Source organism: Anomaloglossus baeobatrachus, chromosome 4 (assembly GCF_048569485.1).
Source record: "Anomaloglossus baeobatrachus isolate aAnoBae1 chromosome 4, aAnoBae1.hap1, whole genome shotgun sequence".
In the NCBI taxonomy this organism is placed as follows: Eukaryota; Metazoa; Chordata; class Amphibia; order Anura; family Aromobatidae; genus Anomaloglossus; species Anomaloglossus baeobatrachus.
The window spans coordinates 664,612,415-664,634,439 of NC_134356.1; the positions used below are offsets into that span (position 1 = coordinate 664,612,415).

General features: G+C 43.7%; 1 protein-coding gene across 10 annotated transcripts in view; it reads right to left on the reverse strand.

Annotated features, from left to right (window-relative positions):
* CACNA1A (calcium voltage-gated channel subunit alpha1 A) overlaps window positions 1-22,025 on the reverse strand; it is a 405,981-nt gene that overhangs the window by 166,317 nt on the left and 217,639 nt on the right. For all 10 annotated transcript variants that reach the window (XM_075346630.1, XM_075346628.1, XM_075346625.1 and 7 more), the window contains 5 exons: window positions 17,748-17,889; window positions 16,609-16,738; window positions 13,420-13,479; window positions 9,966-10,072; window positions 2,623-2,722 (listed from right to left, as the gene is read on the reverse strand). In XM_075346630.1, the coding sequence (XP_075202745.1) occupies window positions 2,623-2,722; window positions 9,966-10,072; window positions 13,420-13,479; window positions 16,609-16,738; window positions 17,748-17,889 (539 nt within the window). The remainder of the gene's footprint in view (window positions 1-2,622; window positions 2,723-9,965; window positions 10,073-13,419; window positions 13,480-16,608; window positions 16,739-17,747; window positions 17,890-22,025) is intronic.

Here is a 22,025-nt window from a genome sequence, read left to right on the forward strand (position 1 = left end):
ATGAAAATACTCAAAACCCTATTAGACAGTAAAATTTTGAACAATTGCGATTGACGAGCGAATAGTTATCGCATCATTATCATGCGTACAAGCTCAGTAGTACACAAGCAAATGTTCACTCGAAAGATCGCTGTTGTGGTCGATGGAAAGTCGCAAGTCGTTCATAAAAGCATGTTAAGATCAGATCAAGATTTTAACACAAAGACGAATCCGCTCCTCTAGTGCGATGTGCTGATGAGGTGGTAGCAACTTATTACATGGTGAAATTTTATGCTGACAAGCGATAATTTTTGAGCAAGTTCAAAGATCTAGTCTTGCGAGAATCAAGCAATATTGCTATCACTAGCAGCTATTAAACACTGCGAATATCGCTATGTTTCGAACCATATTATGATTTTTCACGTGATTTTGGCCGCGTTTAATAGGGCTTTAAGACGTTAATATTCCAGAGTCCAAAAATTATCATATCTATTTAGGGCTAATATTTATTACACAGTACCCACATGATGTTGCCAAATACATCGCCCATGTAAAATATCACCATATAGGTTCCAAATAATATGTTGCAAGTTCCATTCAACATTGATGGATAATTGATAAATTGCTTCACAGTTTTCTTTATTATTGGGTAAAGGGCTCAATGAAAACAAACACATTGATGACTAGTGGAGTTATATTTTACATGCGCGCTGTATTTGGCAGCGTTATGTTGGTACTGTTTAATAAATATGAGCCCTAAATAGATATAGTAGATTTTGGACTACATATTAATGTCCTAAAGCCTTATTAGACAGGGCCAAAATCTCGTGGAAAATCGTAATATCGTTCAAAACATAGCGATATTCGCAGTGTGTAATAGCTGCTAGCCATAGTAATAGTGTTTGATTCTCGCAAAACCAGATCTTTCAACTTGCTCAAACATTATCGCTTGTCACTGTTAAGGCCCCATTACATGCTACGATTTATCTGATCATTCTGTGACGCACTTCCGTAATCGTTAGCGATGTCGTTGCGTGTGACACCTACGAGCGACTCTAAACGATCGCAAATATAGCGAAAATCGTTGATCGTTGACACGTCGTTCATTTTCAAAATCTCGTTCGTCGTGTTAAACGCAACAGACATATTGCTACGTTTGATACCCTGCCAACGACCAACAACATTCACACGACCGCCTTGGTCAAACAATATATCGCTGAACGATGTTGCGTCGTTTGTGAGATGTGTACGTGTGACCGCTACTGAACGACCTATGTTCGATCTCGGCAAATCGTTTCAACGATCTGGGCATGTCACATCGTTTAAGAGATCATCAGATAAATCGTAGCGTGTAACGGGGCCTTTAGTGTCTGATTACGGCTGGAAGTCATGTCCTCAGGAGTACTATAGGAAATGGTGGCCCTAGTCAATTGTCCAGTCTGCCTTTCCCAAGTGTGGCCCCTGATTTCATCACTTGAGCACTTAAGGTACCGTCACACTTAGTGACGCTCCAGCGATCCGACCAGCGATCTGACCTGGCAGGGATCGCTGGAGTGTCGCTACATGGTCGCTGGTGAACTGTCAATAAGGCAGATCACCACAGAGACCAGCCACCAGCGACCCGTGTAACGACGCTGTGCTTGGTAACCATAGTACACATCGGGTTACTAAGCAAAGCGCTTTGCTTATAGTTACCCGATGTGTACCATGGCTACGTGTGCAGGGAGCAAGGAGCCAGCTTCTAGAAGCTGCGGACGCTGGTAACCAAGTTAAATATCGGGTAACCAAGCAAAGCGCTTTGCTTGGTTACCCGATGTGTACCTTGGTTACCAGCATCCGCAGAAGCCGGCTCCCTGCTCCCTGCACATTCAGATCGTTGCTCTCTCGCTGTCAAACACAGCGATGTGTGCTTCACAGCGGGAGAGCAACGACCAAAAAATGTTCCAGGACATTCAGCAACGACTGGCGACCTCACAGCAGGGGCCAGGTCGTTTCTGGATGTCACACACAGCGACATCGCTAGCAACATCGCTGTTGCATCACAAAAAACGTGCCTCAGCAGCGGTGTCGCTAGCGATGTCACTTAGTGAGACGTGGCCTTTATTCCTAGAGACATGGTGTTTATGGTGACAAGTTCGGCATCTTCGTGTGAGATATGCACCCTATACTGTAGTATTCATTGTCAGTATGCTCGATTGATGAAAAAAATAATTTAAGAAGGGGTATGTGAGGGCACCACAGCTGAAGTGAACGGGATCAAGCCAAAGGCGCACACTTATAACATATGATCCAAAAAAAAAAAGAGAAAAATGGTGTGCGACAAATGGGATCACCAAACATAATTCTGTAACCCATGTTCCATGGTACAATACATCTGAAATAAGGGGGAATTTTCTGGGGATTTATCATGCTTTATTATATGCAAGCCCCATTGTGTGTGTATGTTTCACTTTTTGGAGTGTTTTTAATGTTTTTAATAGAATTTGTTGTTTTTTGTAAATAAAGATTTCTTTGCAATTTCTGAATTATGTTTGGTGATCCCAGTTGTCGCACACCGTTTCTCTGTTTTTTGAAAAAAATAATTTGACATCAATTGATTTTAGTCTTTGATCACACTTAATGGGAAATAGACATGTTACTAACCTTCAGTTTGGGCAGACGCTTGATGGTTTTTAGAGGCCTCAAGACACGCAGAACACGTAAAGATTTGATGGTGCTAATGTCCTTTCCTTTACTCCCACCTCTGTTGTGAGACCGAAAAAGAAGAGGAAAACGAGAAGAGGAGGAAGAGGCAGAAGTAGTCAGGAGGAGGATGTTAGGAAGAAAGAAAGTGAAGAAGAAGAGGTTTACCAAGTAAGGAGAATTAACATTACAGAAAGTAAGAAAATTAAGAAGCAAAGAAGAAAGATACAGACGTCAAGGAAGAAGCGAGAGACAGAGATGAGCATGGGACATGACCGTGCATGACAGAGAAAAATGAAACATAGTCGAAAACATGCAAGCAGATCAGATACAAATATCAGAGAGTAGAAATTTTAGATTGAGAAAAGATATTATAGATAAGAAATTTAGATGGAAAGGAAAGAAGAGAAAAAGAAAAATAAGAGAGAACTGTTAGTGGAGCTGGGTATTGGAAACTCCTAGGTGCTTACATGTCAAATGCCCTGGAGAATTTACCATCTGTCTTGATATCACACCCTCCCCTTTGAGACTTGAATTAATAGTGATAAATTAAATGCAGAATTCCCTAAGTGTCACATTTGTGGTAGATCTTCTAGAACTGTGCACACTGTACATACAATGTCTGATATCACTGAGAAACTGTCAAGAGATTATTGTGCACCCAGGGACTGGATGAGCCTAAATTACTGTACACTGTAGGTCCAACACTGTAGGATGAAGATGTGTGGGCAAAAGTGGTGAAGAAGACAGAGAAGAGAAAGGCTGAGGACAAATGGACATTACCGCTGGTTACTCCTAAAGGAGGCAGCCGGTGTTGGAAGAGAGGGAATTAATCACACACACATGAAACATATACAAGACACAACAAACACCTTAAAATATAACATGTATATCAAGCCTATGACAATAACGACCCATTCCCACTAGTCCCAATTTTGTTTTCTTATGCTCCTCTAATCCCAAACTCTTCCCATATAATATGTACAGCTGTGTTCAAAAGTTTACATACCCCAGGAGATTTTTTTGCTTTCTTTCTCTTCAGAGAATATGAACGATAACACAATATCGAAAAAACAATCGAAAACACAAGGCCAAGTCGAGCTGTCATTGGCTACAGCCGAACAAAGTGAAGGTTCTGAAGTGGCCATCTCAGTCTCCTGACCTCAATATCATTGAGCCACTCTGGGGAAAACTCAAGCGCGCAGTTCATACAAGAAAGCCCAGGAATTTACAGGAATTGGAGGCTTTTTGCCAAGAAGAATGGGCAGCTTTACCGTCTGAGAAAATAAAGAGCCTCATCCACAACTACCACAAAAGACTTCAAGCTGTCATTGATGTTAGAGGGGGCAATACACGGTATTAAAAACTGGGGTATGTGAACTTTTGATTAGGGTCATTTGGATGTTTTTGGTTGTTGAGAAAATACAGTAGTTTAACAGTAAATTGCTTCGCCCCACCACTAACCATGAGTAGAAAAGAAAGATTTTGTGTTAACATTCATATTCTCTGAAAAAAGGCCAAGAAAGCAAAAAAATCTGCCAGGGTATGTAAACTTTTGAGCACAACTGTATATAGTTTAGTAAGTAGAAAATGTGTCTAAAGCGGGCTTTACACGCTGCGACATCGCTAATGCGAACTCGTTGGGGTCACGGAATTCGTGACGCACATCCGGCCGCATTAGCGATGCCGTTGCGTGTGACACCGATAAGCGATTTTGCATCGTTGCAAAAACGTGCAAAATCGCTAATCGGTGACATGGGGGTCCATTCTCAAATCTCGTTACTGCAGCAGTAACGAGGTTGTTCCTCGTTCCTGCGGCAGCACACATCGCTGCGTGTGACGCCGCAGGAACGAGGAAGCTCCCCTTACCTGCCTCCCGGCCGCTATGCGGAAGGAAGGAGGTGGGCGGGATGTTACGTCCCGCTCAGCTCCGCCCCTCCGCTGCTATTGGGCGGCGGTTCAGTGACGTCGCTGTGACTCCGCACGGACCGCCCCCTTAGAAAGGAGGCGGTTCGCCTGTCACAGCGACGTCGCCGGACAGGTAAGTATGTATGACCGGTCTGGGCGATGTTGTGCGGCACGAGCAGCGATTTGCCCGTGTCGCGCAACAGATGGGGGCGGCTACCCACACTAGCGATATCGGGACCGATATTGCAGTGTGTAAAGTAGCCTTAAGAAAATCAGACTGGCTTGTAGGCCTGGTTGACACAGTGCCAATGTTGGATTTTTCTCTTGTAATAATCTTCTAATATTATGTGAAGGGGGATAGAGACCGTGCTAGGGGACCACTTTGAGGAAGCAGAGAACTTGTGCAGGACAGGGTAGCGCAGAAGAGAAGTTTGCAGGAGTCAGTGACCTGTTGACTGATTATGTTCGAAGTTGTTGGGAGGCCTCAGACATTGAAAAGGTCTGTGCCTCCATAGAAGAAGCAGTTATCTATCCGGAGCTGAATAGTCACAAGTCACTGCATTCATTGTTCAGCAAATGCACACTGCTGATACGCTATCAAAATTAGCAAGAGACTCAATTGCATGTGATCTCCTTCCTGGAGGATGTGCTTCACTGTAGTCATTTAATGCAATCAGTGAATATTGTTTTAAAGAGGATCCGAACCCATCCCCCCTCTGAATGGAATAAGGAGAAGTGACAGGATATTGACAGTCTTGTCCTTCCTCTGCTAAGTCTCATGCTTCACTATTAGACCTTTCTAGAAGCAGTAGCGCTTATGGAAGGGCCAAATACTAAATATTAAAATAGAGCCACCTCCTGGTTCAGACTATTTCTTATCCCAGCAACTTTTCATCTTCCCAGCTAGTAACTAGCTATTAACACCGTGGTGCCCATGGAAAGATCTTAACGCCACCTATGGGAAATTGCTATGGGACCACTCCCCATGGGCCTCAAAAGCAGCTGCAAGGACTGCATTAAGTAACATTTTCAGATCATAAAAAAACCCTGCTCCTTCTTTAGGCTGGATTTACACTCAGGGCACCAATAAGCTCACCAGTTAATATAGCACAAGTGTCTTTCAGCCAAGAGTGTGGTGCACAGACAAATCCATGAGAACTAGAAAGATGGTGGTATCCAACTCCTGCACATATTTAGATGTCAAACAGGATGTCTCTTCTTAGAATAAATACATTACTTTATTTGATCACTTTAAAATATAGCATCAACCAACGCATTTCAAGCATGAGACTACTCTTAGCCCCTTCACGACCGGACGATTTTTCGCTTTCCGTTTTTTTTTTTTCGCCATTCTTTTTCTGAGAGATGTAACTTTTTTATTTTTCAGTCAATATGGTCATGTGAGGGCTCATTTTTTTGCGGAACGAGCTGTACTTTTAAATTAAACCATAAGTTTTACCATATAGTGTACTGGAAAACGGCAAAAAAATTCCAAATGCGATAGCACTATTGTTTTTGAGATATTTTATTCACTGTGTTTACTGTATGGTAAAACTGATGTGTGGGTGTGATGCCTCAGGTCAGTGCGAGTTCATAGACACCAAATGTATAGGTTTACTTTTATATAAGGGGTTAAAAAAAAATCGGAAGTTTGACCGAAAAAAGTGGCGCACTTTTTACGCCATATTCCGTGACCCGTAGCGTACTCATTTTTCGGGATCTATGGTTCAGTGACATCTTATTTTTTGCGTCTCGAGCTGACGTTTTTAACGGTACCATTTTTGCGCAGATGCTACGTTTTGATCGCCCCTTATAGCATTTTGCGCAAAAGTTGTAGCGACAAAAAAAGTCGTTTTGGCGTTTGGAATTTTTTTACCGCTACGCCGTATACTGATCAGAATAATTGATTTTAGACTTTGATAGATCGGGCGTTTGTGAACGCGGCGATACCAAGTGTGTGTATATTTTTTATTTTTTTAACCCTTTAATTTTCAATGGGGCGAATGGGGGGTGATTTGAACTTTTAGGTTTTTTTTTGGTTTTTTTAATTTTTTAAAACTTTTTTTAACTGTTTTTTTTTATTTTACTAGTCCCCCAAGGGGGCTATTGCGATCAGCATTCCGATCGCTATTATCTATCTGCTGATCACAGCTATACAGATGTAAACAGCAGATACGCTCTCTTTCTCTTTTGCTGTGCTGTTGGCACAGCGAAAGTGAAAGCAATTCATGTGTAGTACAGGAGTCATCACATGACCCTGTGCTACCATGACAACTATCGGAAGTCACGTGATCGCGTCACGTGACTTCCGGTATCGGGCGGTAAGTAAAAGTTTACCGCGATCGCGCTTATTGACAGCGCCATTTAAGGCGTTAAACGGCACGAGCAGATAACGATTCTGCTCGTGCCTAGCAGGCACACATCTCAGCTGTGAAAATCAGCTGAGATGTGCGCCGATCGCGGCATGCTGCCGCCGGTAGACCGTGGGCAGTAACATTATGACCGCTAGGACGTAATTTTACGTCTATAATGATTGTCTATGATTAAAGGGATTAGCATAGTCAGGTATAGCCAGCTCACCTGTACCGGACCTTGTGCCCACAGGTGCGTGCTTACATACTAAGGGAGACGACTAGCCAAGGGAGCTAACGCCCTTGTGACTAGTCACTGGCCTCATTAGCATATTGTAAAGAATCTTTACAAATACTTTTTCTAAAGATCTCTTTATCTATGCTACTATATACAGGGGCGGTTAGGTAGGGATTAGCAATATGCACCCAGAACTGCTCGGGGTTTTGGGTGCATATTGCACCTGACAGTTTCCCTTTAAGAGTAGTCTCATGATCGAAACGCATTGGAAAATGCTGTAGTTTAAATTGATGAAATAAAGAGTAATGTTTTTATCAGAAGAGACATCGTGTTTGATATCTAAATATGTGCGGACGTTGGCTACCACCATCTTTCTAATTCTCACCAATAAGATGGACATTCCTCTAATTAATCATTGAAATTGAATTAATTTTTTTTCCCATCTTATAAAGTGATGACATATTTTTAGGGTATACCATCACATTATTTGTGGTTCAATCTTTGGGATTCCCATCGATTTTGAGAATGAAGCACTCTGTCCCCCTTTACTGTGCCCCAGCTACATGCTTTGAATGGGATCACTTGCAGTTCCCTGTACAATTGGGGAGTGTGGAGCGTCACTGTGCATGGAAAACATAGAACGTTATTACCGTGTAAGGCTGGTTACTGCTGTAATCCTGACAATCTCAGGATCGGTGGGTAGTTCTAGTGGTCCAACTGCCACTAATCATAAAGCAATGGCATATTCTAGGAAAATGCCATTTATCGATCAGGTAAAGTAACATCATTTAAAGCACCACTCCAGAGTTTCTTTTTTCAGTACTAGAGTGGCACTTAAAATGTAATGCCCCCTGCCCCCTGTCATATACTCGCCTTCTGTTGCATTTATCTTTTACTGACACCGCTCTGGTCCTTCAGCGCCATCTTGTGACAGTAAATTCTGATTGGCCAGAAGTTAAACGTTACCGTATTTTTCGTATTATAAGACACACTTTTCATCCCAAACATTTGGGAAGAAAATGAGTGGTGCGTCCTATAATCCAAATGTCGCAGGAGGCTGATACAATACTGCGGGCGCTGTGCAGCGGGCGGTGGGGCGGGGGCCTTCCTGAAAATGTTGGCGGTGCGGGCTTCAAATAATGGCGCCCAGAGTCGGAGTGGGCACAGATGGTATACTTGGCTCAAGATCTCATCTGCGCATGCGCCGCCTCTGAACCACTGATCTCCCAGTAGCAGACCTAAGGAAAATGGTGCACTGAGGTGACACGTGCGCAGATAAGATCTCAGCTTGTCATTGAGCCGATAGCTCAATCTGTGCACGTGCCGTCTCCAGGCGCCATTTCTTTGAAGCCCGCACTGCCAACAGTTTCTGGATGTTGCTTGCCTCACAGCGCCCGCAGCGTGCATCTGGGACACCCGCCGCACGACCCGCAGCATCGCCCCACTCCACCACCGCCCGTGCCTCCTGTGACCCCGCTCCACCACCGCTGCCGCCCCCCCCACCGGTAAGACACCGCCAGATTAGAAAACGGATCCCTTTTTTTTAACCTTTTTTTCCTCTAAACTTGGAGTGCGTATTATAATCCCGTGCGTCTTATAAAATGAAGAATACGGTATATCACAAGTCCTCAATGCATCTCTATGGGAGCTATAACAAGGCCAGAACACGGCTCCCAAAGGCTTGCATTGAAAAGTGACCTCCGGCACACTCTATGAAACACTGGAGCTGCCGGCAGGTCACAAATTGCCGTAGCCCGATGGAGTGATGGTGATAGAGGGTAAAGCCGCTGGAAGGTGAGTATATGACAGGGGGCAGGAGACTTAGGGGCACTTTGCACACTACGACATCGCAAGCCGATGCTGCGATGCCGAGTGCGATAGTCCCCGCCCCCGTCGCAGCTGCGATATCATGGTGATAGCTGCCGTAGCGAACATTATCGCTACAGCAGCTTCACATGCACTCACCTGCCCTGCGATGTCGCTCTGGCCGGCGAACCACCTCCTTATTAAGGGGGCGGGTCGTGCGGCGTCATAGCGACGTCACACGGCAGGCGGCCAATCGAAGTGGAGGGACGGAGATGAGCGGGACGTAAACATCCCGCCCACCTCCTTCCTTCCGCATAGCCGGCATAAGCCGCAGGACGCCGGTAGGAGATGATCCTCGCTCCTGCGGCATCACACACAGCGATGTGCGCTGCCGCAGGAACGAGGAACAACATCGTAACATCGGTATTTCCCAAATAATGTAAATGACCGACGCTACACCGATGATACGATTACGACGCTTTTGCGGTCGTTAATCGGATCATAAAGGATTTACACACTACGATATCGAGAGCGACGCCGGATGTGCGTCACTTTCAATTTGACCCCACCGACATCGCACCTGCGATGTCGTAGTGTGCAAAGTGCCCCTTAGATTTAAAGCGCCACTCCAGTGATGAAATAAAAAAAATGCTTTAAATAACCATTTACATTCATAATCAGTTGCCTGCTTTACACATTGCAGTTTTCGCTATGATCAGAGTGTTTAATTACTCATCGCCGCCTTAATGACATTCTACTACAGTTTTCTGAAAAATATGTAAAATCACAGTAAAAAATGCAAAGCGACGGCTGTGTGTGCGTAAACTCAAAACATTGTCAGTCATCCCGCATGTGCTGCACATAAGACACAACATATCTCTACAATTTCCAAGAAATATTCATCAGCAGAATTAGATGTGGCCTTCTGTTTTTTTTCGATGCAGCCAGATAGATGGAAAATACTTGATATACACGAGGCTCAAAGGAGATTTGTTACTTACGAGAATGCAAAAGCCACAAGAGCACCGCAAACGACAATAAAGTCAAGAATATTCCACAAATCTCGAAAATACGATCCTTGGTGCAGAATGAGGCCCAGATCAACCATCTAAGGAGAATAAAGGGGAGATTACATCCTTGTTAGAGAATGTTTTTTTGGTTATTTTGTATTTTTTTGTGTATACTATGTTTTCTTTTCTGCTCTTGTTTCAGTGATTGGTCGCATTTGGAGTTCGTAATAGGTTACGTTGCTTTCTTTATTTTGCCACACTGAAAAAGAAACAGCACCATGTGCTTCTTAGGTGCAATTTTTCCTTTGAAATCAATAGAAAATGTGTTCAAAAAGTCATTGAAATCTTTTTTCAATGTGGATCTAGGAGCAGAATTTGCTCCAAAACGCACCCAAAACAGCTTTGTATCAGTGCTGCCAACCGTATAGAAATTCTTGGACTGTCCATAAAATAACGGCACTATTTTGCTTTGTCTGTAATGAAATTTGATGCATCCATGATTTTTTTTTTTTTGAAGCTTGAGAAACTTGCACAGATTATTATGTGATTATCATCATTTTACAGGTCACAGTGAATGCACCAGATGTCTTAATATCTGATTTTTGTTTAGTTAAGTTTATATATATAAAATAAGCATTTTTAATGGCACAAAAAAAAAATTGTCATGCTTTATTTTGAATTTTATCACCTTCTTGTAATATTGTTTTAAAATTAGTAGCATTATATAGTAATCTTAGCTAACATATTGTAGAAATGTCCCCATCTGTGTGCCCTGTAGTAATGTCCCCCATCCTTATGGTATTGTGCCCAGTAGTTTTGTGCCCATCCTTGTAGTATTGTGCGCATCCTTGTAGTATTGTGCCCATCCTTGTGGTATTGTGCGCATCCTTGTGGTATTGTGCGCATCCTTGTAGTATTGTGCCCATCCTTGTGGTATTGTTCCCTGTAGTATTGTGCCCATCCTTGTAGTATTGTGCCCATCCTTGTGGTATTGTTCCCTGTAGTATTGTGCCCATCCTTGTGGTATTGTGCCCTGTAGTATTGTGCCCATCCTTGTAGTATTGTGCCCATCCTTGTGGTATTGTTCCCTGTAGTATTGTGCCCATCCTTGTAGTATTGTGCCCATCCTTGTAGTATTGTGCCCATCCTTGTGGTATTGTTCCCTGTAGTATTGTGCCCATCCTTGTGGTATTGTGCCCTGTAGTATTGTGCCCATCCTTGTAGTATTGTGCCCATCCTTGTGGTATTGTTCCCTGTAGTATTGTGCCCATCCTTGTAGTATTGTGCCCATCCTTGTAGTATTGTGCCCATCCTTGTGGTATTGTTCCCTGTAGTATTGTGCCCATCCTTGTAGTATTGTGCCCATCCTTGTAGTATTGTGCCCATCCTTGTAGTATTGTGCCCATCCTTGTGGTATTGTTCCCTGTAGTATTGTGCCCATCCTTGTGGTATTGTGCCCTGTAGTATTGTGCCCATCCTTGTAGTATTGTGCCCATCCTTGTGGTATTGTTCCCTGTAGTATTGTGCCCATCCTTGTAGTATTGTGCCCATCCTTGTAGTATTGTGCCCATCCTTGTGGTATTGTTCCCTGTAGTATTGTGCCCATCCTTGTAGTATTGTGCCCATCCTTGTAGTATTGTGCCCATCCTTGTAGTATTGTGCCCATCCTTGTGGTATTGTTCCCTGTAGTATTGTGCCCATCCTTGTAGTATTGTGCCCATCCTTGTGGTATTGTTCCCTGTAGTATTGTGCCCATCCTTGTGGTATTGTTCCCTGTAGTATTGTGCCCATCCTTGTAGTATTGTGCCCATCCTTGTGGTATTGTTCCCTGTAGTATTGTGCCCATCCTTGTGGTATTGTGCCCTGTAGTATTGTGCCCATCCTTGTAATATTGTGCCCATCCTTGTAGTATTGTGCCCATCTTTGTAGTATTGTGCCCATCCTTGTGGTATTGTTCCCTGTAGTATTGTGCCCATCCTTGTGGTATTGTGCCCTGTAGTATTGTGCCCATCCTTGTAGTATTGTGCCCATCCTTGTGGTATTGTGCCCTGTAGTATTGTGCCCATCCTTGTAGTATTGTGCCCATCCTTGTGGTATTGTTCCCTGTAGTATTGTGCCCATCCTTGTGCCCTGTAGTATTGTGGCCAGTTGTATTGTGCTCATCCTTGTGGTATTGTGCCCATATTTTAGTAATACGCAAAAAAAAAGAAAAATTCTCCTCACCTTTCCTCCATTCCCTCTTATTAGGCTGCGTGCCCATGATCAGTGTTTGCAGCGTTTTGAATGCAGTATGTTTCAGCTGCGTCCAAAACGCTGCGATGTACAGTACAAGCAGAGTGGATGGGATTTCTAAAAATGCAGTGGTGCGGCTTGCAGAGACGCACAGCATGTGAATTTATGCTGCGGAGTCGTTGCCCTCTCTAGGGAAAACACAGTGAGGAGACTGCAGCGCTCCGAACCCTGATTGTGGGCACGGGCAGCTGCGGTCTCCTGGGAAGGAGACTTGCGGCCCCGCAGGTCAGGACCCGCCGCGTCCAGGACACAGCAGGTCCTGATCGTGAGCACGTACCTGCTTGTTGTAGCCCGTCACAATCGCAGCTCTATGCCCGGGAGTCTGCACCGGCAGGACTTTACTACAATTGAATCATTTGCGGTGCTGCGCAGAGGAGTTGTCTGTGTTATATCAATGGCTGCTGCCCGCCAATCAGATGCAAGGAAGTGACGTCGTTGTATGACGTCGCCTCTTTGCATCTGATTGGCCGGCAGTATCCATTGGTATAACACACACAGCTCCTCTGCGCAGCACCGCAAATGATTCATTTGTAGTAAAGTCCTACCGGCCCCTGGGCATAGAGCTGCGATCCTCATGGGCTACAACAATGACTCTATATAATATATAGGAATAGATCCCTCTGTGTGTAATGACTCTATATATAATCTATAGGAATAGATCCATCTGTGTGTAAGGACTGTATATAATATATAGGAATAGATCCCGCTGTGTATAATGACTCTATATAATATATAGGAATAGATCCCTCTGTGCGTAATGACTCTATATAATATATAGGAATAGATCCCTCTGTGTGTAATGACTATATATAATATATACAGTAGGAATAGATCCCTCTGTGTGTAATGACTCTATATAATATATACAGTAGGAATAGATCCCTCTGTGTGTAATGACTATATAATATATAGGAATAGATCCCTCTGTGTGTAATGACTATATAATATATAGGAATAGATCCCTCTGTGTGTAATGACTCTATATAATATATGAATAGATCCCTCTGTGTGTAATGACTCTATATAATATATGTGTTTCCCTTTCTGCATTGAATTACTTGAATTACTGAAATAAATAACTTTTTGATGATATTCTAATTTATTGAGATGTGCTTGTAATACCCGAATCTGTCATCATTGCCTTAGCTCATACCTTGATAACCATTTCAAAGGTGAAGACGCCAGTGAAGACATAGTCAAAATACCGTAGGACCTGCAGATAGAAAAAAAAATGTGATAAAAAAAGCTTTGTGTACAAATAGCAAGCAAGTCATATGAAGTATATATCTTTATATATAACCACTATAAAGTGCTATTTATATACGCACGCTCTGCTTCATTTGTCCCACTGGGACCAATGTTCCCATTATTTCAATCAGCCTCCACTCTCCTCCCTCCATATCCTCCTCTCCTGTTCACCCCCTTCCCCCTGTGGGAACTGTCCACCGTGTATAACGAGAGCGGAACTGCAAAGTAAGCATGGCTGCAGGAGGGCGGGTGTGATTAACGGGCTGTCAGTGCAACTCACACTGGGCCCACAATGCAGCACCATCTTCCTGCGCGGCTTAACTCTTCTTGCGCGGAGCAATATTTATACTGCACATGCTGGGTTCTCACCCATAATCTCACATATTCAGCTCTCCTGTAATTATTCGCAATAAAATGTACGTATGAATAGTACTACAATCACAAGAAACGACTATCACATGACGTCATGATGATTATCGGGGGTTGATGAAAAAATGGTCCCACTATAGCCTTTCATGGTCCCATTATGATTGAAAAAGTCCATTTATGTCCTAGTTGAAGCTACCACACCATCACCCATCACCCTCAGACCGGCGACCCAAATCTTTTTTTTTTTTTTTTGAAAGATTTGCCAACGATAGGACAGCCCAACAGTTCTCCAACAGTAGACACCAAGGAAATAGGATCAGGCATATTGAATTACAACACGCCCTATCCTCAGTCATTTCAGGAGAGGAAACGCTGCCAGCGAATGAATAACCTCTACATTTATAGACTTTCCTGTTTTTTCTCAATGATTTTTTTTTTTTTTGCAACTAAGCCACAACCTCATGTAATTATACCACCATATTTTTATTCAGAAGCTCATTAAAGCAGCTGGCATCCCAGCCTCGTGCGGTCCACACTTAAACGTTTCCTATTCATGGAGGCTGTTATAATTTGTATCATACCACTGACATCTTTAAAGGGAATCTGTCGGCAGGTTTTTGCTGTGTAATCTGAGAGCAGCATTGTGTACAAGCAGAGACCCTAATTACAGTTATGTGCCACAGTGTTTTGCGGTTTCAATACAATCAGTGTTTTACCAGCAGTAGATTATCATCACAGGATATCTGCCCTTATGCTTTCTAGTCCAACTTCGTCCCCATGACTGATTAGTAGCTTTCTGTCAATATACAATGTACACATAAAGCTGACATTCAGTGGTGTGGGCGGGGCTATCCACAGCTCAGCATTCTGAGCTCTACTAAATGTGCAACAGAAAAAACTATATCACAACTGCTGCACCCAGTAAATTAAGTGATACATCTTTGGAATCAGGGTCTCTGCCCCTACATCATTATGTTGTCAGGTTACATAGCAAAAAAACGGCTGACAGAACCCCTTTAAGACAAGATGAATCATCTAGCACACGTATGTCAAACTCTGGATCATGGGCCAAATCTGCATCGCAGGCCTATTTTAGTTGGCTCACAATGCTATTCTGTACAGGGGACTATGTGGGGACTATTATTCTGTATGGAGGGCTGTGTGGGGCCCATTATTCTGTATGGAGGGCTATGTGGGGACTATTATTCTGTATGGAGGGCTGTGTGGGGCCCATTATTCTGTATGGAGGGCTATGTGGGGCCCATTATTCTGTATGGAGGGCTATGTGGAGCACATTATTCTGTATGGAGGACTATGTGGGGCCCATTATTCTGTATGGAGGACTATGTGGGGCCCATTATTCTGTATGGAGGGCTATGTGGGGCCCATTATTCTGTATGGAGGGCTATGTGGGGTTCATTATTCTGTATGGAGGGCTATGTGGAGCACATTATTCTGTATGGAGGGCTATGTGGGGCCCATTATTCTGTATGGAGGGCTATGTGGAGCCCATTATTCTGTATGGAGGGCTATGTGGGGCCCATTATTCTGTATGGAGGGCTATGTGGGGCCCATTATTCTGTATGGAGGGCTATGTGGAGCACATTATTCTGTATGGAGGACTGTGTGGGGCCCATTATTCTGTATGGAGGACTGTGTGGGGCCCATTATTCTGTATGGAGGGCTATGTTAGGCCATTATTCTGTATGGAGGGCTATGTGTGGTCCATTATTCTGTATGGAGGGCTATGTGGGGCCTATTATTCTGTATGGAGGGCTATGTGGGGCCCATTATTCTGTATAGAGGGCTATGTGGGCACATTATTCTGTATGGAGGGCTATGTGGGGTCCATTATTCTGTATGGAGGGCTATGTGGGGTCCATTATTCTGTATGGAGGGCTATGTGGGCCCATTATTCTGTAAGGAGGGATATGTGGGCTAGCTAACTGAAGGATAAGCTCTGTTTCTATTATTTTTTAACCTTTTAACCTTTAAAAACCTTAATGGAACACTAACTGCAGAAAATGCACAACTATTAAAAACATACCCAGAAATGTGTCCATTATTCACTTTCTTTTATCCTTTTTATCTCATATTATTGCACACTTAAAGGGGTATTCCCGTCTCCAAGATCCTATCCCAATATGTAGTAGGTGTAGTGATAATAATAATAATAATAATAATAATAATTAGCAAATACCTCCAATTAGAAATGTATTTATCTGTCGCTTATGTCATGTGCAGAGCATTGCAGGACCTTAGGTATTCATGGTTATTACCACGCATATAGTGAAAGTTAGTTATTTGCTAGTGGTCGTAACCATAAATACCCAAGGTCCTGCAATGCCCTGCAAACAAGATAAGCAACAGTGAATCAGGGGAAATATACTACATTTTTAATTGGAGGTATTTGTTAATATTATTATTACTCATCCTACATATTGGGATTGGATCTCTGAGATGGTAGTACCCCTTTAAAGTTAAGAAATCTGACTGTATTTCAGCTATACTACCCTGTGTGTGGTTGTATGAAAAGTGACTGCAGCAGGAGCCTCCCCCTCTACCCTGTCTGCTGTAAAACAGTAGATTGCTAATCCCGTTCAGTTGGCTCAATAGATGGCGACCAGCTGACCATAATATTCATCAGCTGGAGATTAACCTCTGAATTTATATCATATACAACACACAGGTATAAGGAGCAAGAGGTTTTGGAGGGGTCACCCACATTATTTCTCGTGGCCTCAGGATACACAGGGTCCTCCGCAGCGAGTGCTATGCTGCTCATGGCAATGACTGACAGGATGCACATCTCAAAGTATCGCAGGGTGACTATGTAGTGACACAAGCGGCGAAGACTGAAATACAAGAAACAGAGTGTAAACCATTACATCACATGTCCAAGAAAAGTGACAATTTCTGCAAAAAGACCACACAATTAGGAGACCCCATATCAAGTTGTCCTAAACCCCAAACATGATGTACATCTATATTATTGTGTTCTATAAGGATATTCTGTACATCTACAATAAGATTATTTTAAGTATTCGTTTAGAAGTATTGGCCTATTAGTCATCAATCAGGTGTGTGAGGGGAGCAGAGGGGTCCCCAAAGCATAAATCTAAATGGGGTCATCTTCTGGTGTAAGGTTCACCCCTTTGTTTTCTAATATAAGAAGCGGAGAGTTGTGCGTGCATTTAGCCAGCAATCAGGATGAGACTCTATAGCCACTAATCAGCCTTTGGATTCTCCTCATTTAAAGGGAACCATCCAGCAGGATTTTCATATGTAAAGTAAAGCCAGTGCTATACTGGCACTAGAATGCTGAATGTAAGCATAGCTTTTGTTCAGAGATTGTATCCTTTATTTCAGAAATATGTGCAAGTAAAGTTTCAGCAATGCACTGCTATTTAATTGACAGGTACAACAGGAAAGGAATATGTGGGTCGGGTCTTGCTATCTATTCTCACCCCTGTCTTCCCGCCTGGCCTTCCTCCCCCCTGTTGCCATCATAGATGTTAATTCCCATGCAGTCAGACAGACAGGGATGGGAATAGATATCAAGACCCGACCCACATATTACTGTCCCTGTTGCACCTGTCAATCAAATAGCAGTGTATTGCTCGAACTTTACTTGCATATATTTCTGAAATAAAACATCCAATCTCTGAACAAAAGCTATGCTTACATTCAGAATCCTAGTGCCAGTATAGCACTGGCTTTACTCAACATATGAAAATCCTGCTGGTTGGTTCCCTTTAAAGAAAATTTGCTAATTAAAATTGGGAAATAATTTACAAGAAAATTGAATAATGAAGTCACATAAAGGGATGTAAGAGACGGGAGCGAAGAAAAATCAGCACTCACGGATTAGTAGTAGATAAGATAAACATAGAGCTGTATGGGGGCATTGGTTTAGGCCCCTTCCCCTCGTCTTCATCCTCTTCTTCCTCCTCTTTCTTCTCATCCTCTTTCTGTGGTAGAGGAGACACTGCCACTGTCTTGTTGACTATGGGAAGAGAGGGACATTGGAACTATCAGAGGTTGTCTAGAAAGAAAGCTTTTTGTTATTTATTTTACACACCTATTAACTTTTATTACTATATTTCCACAATGCTGATACAATCCTGCACAGAGGAATATACAGAGAAAGCAGGAGGGAGCAATATATACTGTAGGTGAAGCTTGTTCCGGGCAGGTGTCTATTAGGTTCACTTATCTTGGCTTGTTTGAACGGAGAGAGTATCTGGGCTTTTGGGTGACTCTCTGTTTTACATTTGGGTACGGAGAGTTCCATGGGCACCAGAAGCTCTATAGCCCCGAAATTTGCTTGGTGTTGATGGCTTTGTTTGGGGAACGAATGTTTCCTCAAAGCGTCGTTGTGTTATGGAAAGTTATATAGAGTATTTGTCATGGTTCTGATCCGTGGTGCTTTGCTCTCCAGTAAAGCCGGTGTTCTGCTTTGTATTTTGCATCGGTGGAAGGATGGTTTCCCGTCCTCAGTTCCTGCGCTGGTGTTGGGAGGGGTCTTTCTCCAGGCGCCTCGTTCCGGGTGATTGCTCTGCTTCATTAGGGAGCAACCTCACCCAGAATGCCACCAGTCATAGTTCCTGCCTGCAGTAAGTGTTCTGGCTCCCGTTTGTGCTTTGATCATGTCCTCCTACCCTGGACCTGTTGTTACCCCCTCCTCCCGTGTCCCTGACTCTGACGTTGTTCTATGGCTCCTGACCTCCGGCTTGTACCCTGACCTTGGCTCCTCTTTTCCCCAGTGTACCTTACATAACTTCCTGGATCCTGACCTCCGGCTTGTACCCTGACCTCGGCTCCGCTTCCCCCCCCAGTGTACCTTACATGACTTCCTTGTTTTCTGACCTCGGCTTTGCTTCTTCCATGTGTTCCATACGTGACCTACTGGCTCCTGACCTCCAGTTTGTTTGACTTCCCCATCACTAGTTGCATCTGGTGACACCTCATGGTAGTTCATTACAGTATTTCTGTTTACTCCATTGTTTTATCAAGGCTGTGTAGGGTTTAGGCCACTTTCACACATCAGTTTTTTTGCCATCAGGCACGATCCGGCGAAAAAACTGATGCGACGGATCTGGTGAAAAAACGGATCCATCGCATCAGTTTTTTCCATCAGTTCCTTCACTTTTTGGACAGAGCCGTTGTGCTACTGAGCATGCTCAGTAGCAAAAAATGGAATCCGTCGCTGTATAACGTTGTATGCTGCATTAAGACGGATCCGGCACCCATATGCTTTCATTGTAAAACACGCCGGATGGCGCCGGGCCCAAAAACGTTTCATTCTGCGTTCTTTCCAGCCGCCAGACAAGCAAATTTTGCCGGATCCGACGAAAACCAGATAGAACGCAGAGCCATGCGGCACAATCCGGCGCTAATGCAAGTCTATGAGGAAAACAACAGATATGGCTGCAGCAGACGCTGGATCCGTTTTTTCTGCAGAGCGCCGGATTGTGCCTGACGGCGAAAACCAGATGTGTGAAAGCAGCCTTAGGTTCCCAATCCAAACCAGATTCTAGAAGATGAAACTTTGGCATACTCCAGAATCTGACTTTAGTTATAAAGAGGGCTTTTTTTCCCCACTGGATTTGTGGTAACTGGTCAATGTATTTGGGTCTGAACACTGGGACACCCACTTATTTCTTGAATGGGGGATGGAGGTTCTTGTCCTCTGTGTAAATGAATGAGGAGAAATATCCCTTCATTAATTGCCTATGGAAATGCTGAAGACAGAGCTGCAATTACAATTCTGCTGTATTGCTAAAATGTGAAACACACCCTGTGTGAATAACATACGGTCGGATGGTGGTGTCAGACATAGCAGCTGACGCAGCATCTGTCAAATAGATTACATGGACATTTGTGTAATTAATGAAAAATTATGTCAAATAAGCCTTCCATAAGTAATCAATTGACACACATTTCCCTATAGTCCTCTGCAATTGTCATGTTGGCCACTCACTAGACACACATGTACCAGTATGAGGGCCCCATTAACATTAGAGGAAAGTTGTCCGGACCTGTTGATTTCCATGAGTCCGGCCCAACATCTGATGTGTAAAGGGACCTCCTGACTCCCCGCCCGCGTCATCTGTCAGGCGAAGGTCGGGATTCCCACCTGGAAATTCCAACGCCTGATCATCCTTTTGTGAGTCAGATGGGTCTATTGGTGCATGTGAAATTTGGGTAGAGATACCAATAGTTTTGACCTCAAACAAGACAGAAAATATACGACATACACAGAACCCTATCGATCTGCCTGCTTGTCCTAGTTGTATAACATATATCCCCCCCACCACTCCCACTGCTCCACTGTGATATAATTGATGATTGGCGGCTCTGTCCCACCTTGAGAGTAGGAACACTTGAGTGACGGTTTTCTTCCCGTGTTACTAATTTTGGGCAAGTGACCTGATTTGGGTAACATTTGCTTGGTATAACGCAATTCATCTTATATTCTGACCTTCATTCTGCTATGAAAATAATCAGCCCTTGTGAGATTTCTCCTGCACTGTGCCATTTTATCTATGACATGTTTCAATAAAATGCTGATTTTCTCAGCTGGCTTGTTTTTTTAGGATTTAAGTGTCTTTTTACACTGCAATTTGCACCAAGGTAACGTTCGGAGGAATTTGCACTGGATACCCCTAATGTATCCATCAGATGTATAGATATACTATGGCATTTTTTGCCTATAGACTCACACCATTAATAACATATACTGTGTAGTATATATTTTTTTTACTGGATTACTGTCACAATGGTTATGGAGAAAGCTGGGGACTGGGGCTCCAAGACTGGGCCTCAGGCTAGGGTGGCCCTAGCTGTCCCTGATCTCAGATTTACCTCAAAAGGTGAGGATGTCTGAGCTGCCTTCCTGGCCCTGCTCCTGACCATCCCTGATCTTTTACCCCCTAGGCCAGGGGAGGGCCAGGACAGGAGTGTGATTAATCCCACAGAGATGGACAAACAGGGGAAACCAAAACTCTATCTCACAGCACGCTCACACAAAGCTGTAAGACAATAAGAGGTAAGGAGGAAAATAAGAGCAGGGAGGAAGCAACAAGGTGAAGGGTGAACTCCACTATAACTCCAAGCACTATGGAATACAATCACCAGCAGGACTGGGACACAACTGCACACAGACGATCCCAGCAATAAATATATAGTCGACATGGGTTGACAGATTGTACCACCTTAAAAAGGCAGGGAGCAAATGTGATAGGTTTCCAACAACATGTGATCCCAGAGGTAACTAGCAGTCTAGCAGAGGTTAACTATTCGTAGCCTGACCATTAATGAGCACACAGCTGGTCGACCCCCGAACCTGCCTGTGTAACTCAGAGACACCAGAGAAACCATAGTGTGGAGGGAGCGTCAGAATCTGTAGTGTGAACAGCGTCTGATGCCGCCATGACAATTGGCGAGTTTTGAGTAAAACTCTGTGCGACAGTTACTCTGTATAGAATAACGCCATCTATACTGCTAGTCTATACAGATAAATAAAAAAGCTGTAGCAAATGGAGGAAAAAAGGACACTCTTTTGACCATCATCTGGAACATGTGGGACTATGGGCACAGTTTTGAATGCTAACGAAGCAAAATGCGGTTGTCATGATTCCATCTATGCAGAGCATCTTGCACAACTAGGAGATGCTCTTCTGTGTTTTCCTGGGCTGGTAGGATGATTGACAGCGCAGGCTTCCATGCTGGCTATGAGAGGTGCTGATTGCTCAGGTGTTTCATCTTCTGGGCAATTGCTCTGTTTCTTTACTGAGCAGCCTTGCCAGTCATACTATCTGGTTCTGTTGGCCTGTGTTCCTGCATGTGTTCTGATCTTTGTGTCTTGACCACGGACTTTTGTTTGACTTCTCTCTGCTCGCTCCCTGTTCCTGTCGTGATCGCCTGGCTTTTGACCTCGGACCATTACCTGACCACGTCTCAGTTTAATCCCTGAATCCATTTCGTGCCTTCCTGGAATACTGACTCTAGTATCATGACCTGACTACGTCTCTGTGTACTCCCTGTATTCATATGTATTCTCCTGTTTCCAGACCCCGACTTTCCTGACTACTTTACTGTTTGTACTACCTGTAAGTAGTGACTAGCATCACAGCAGTG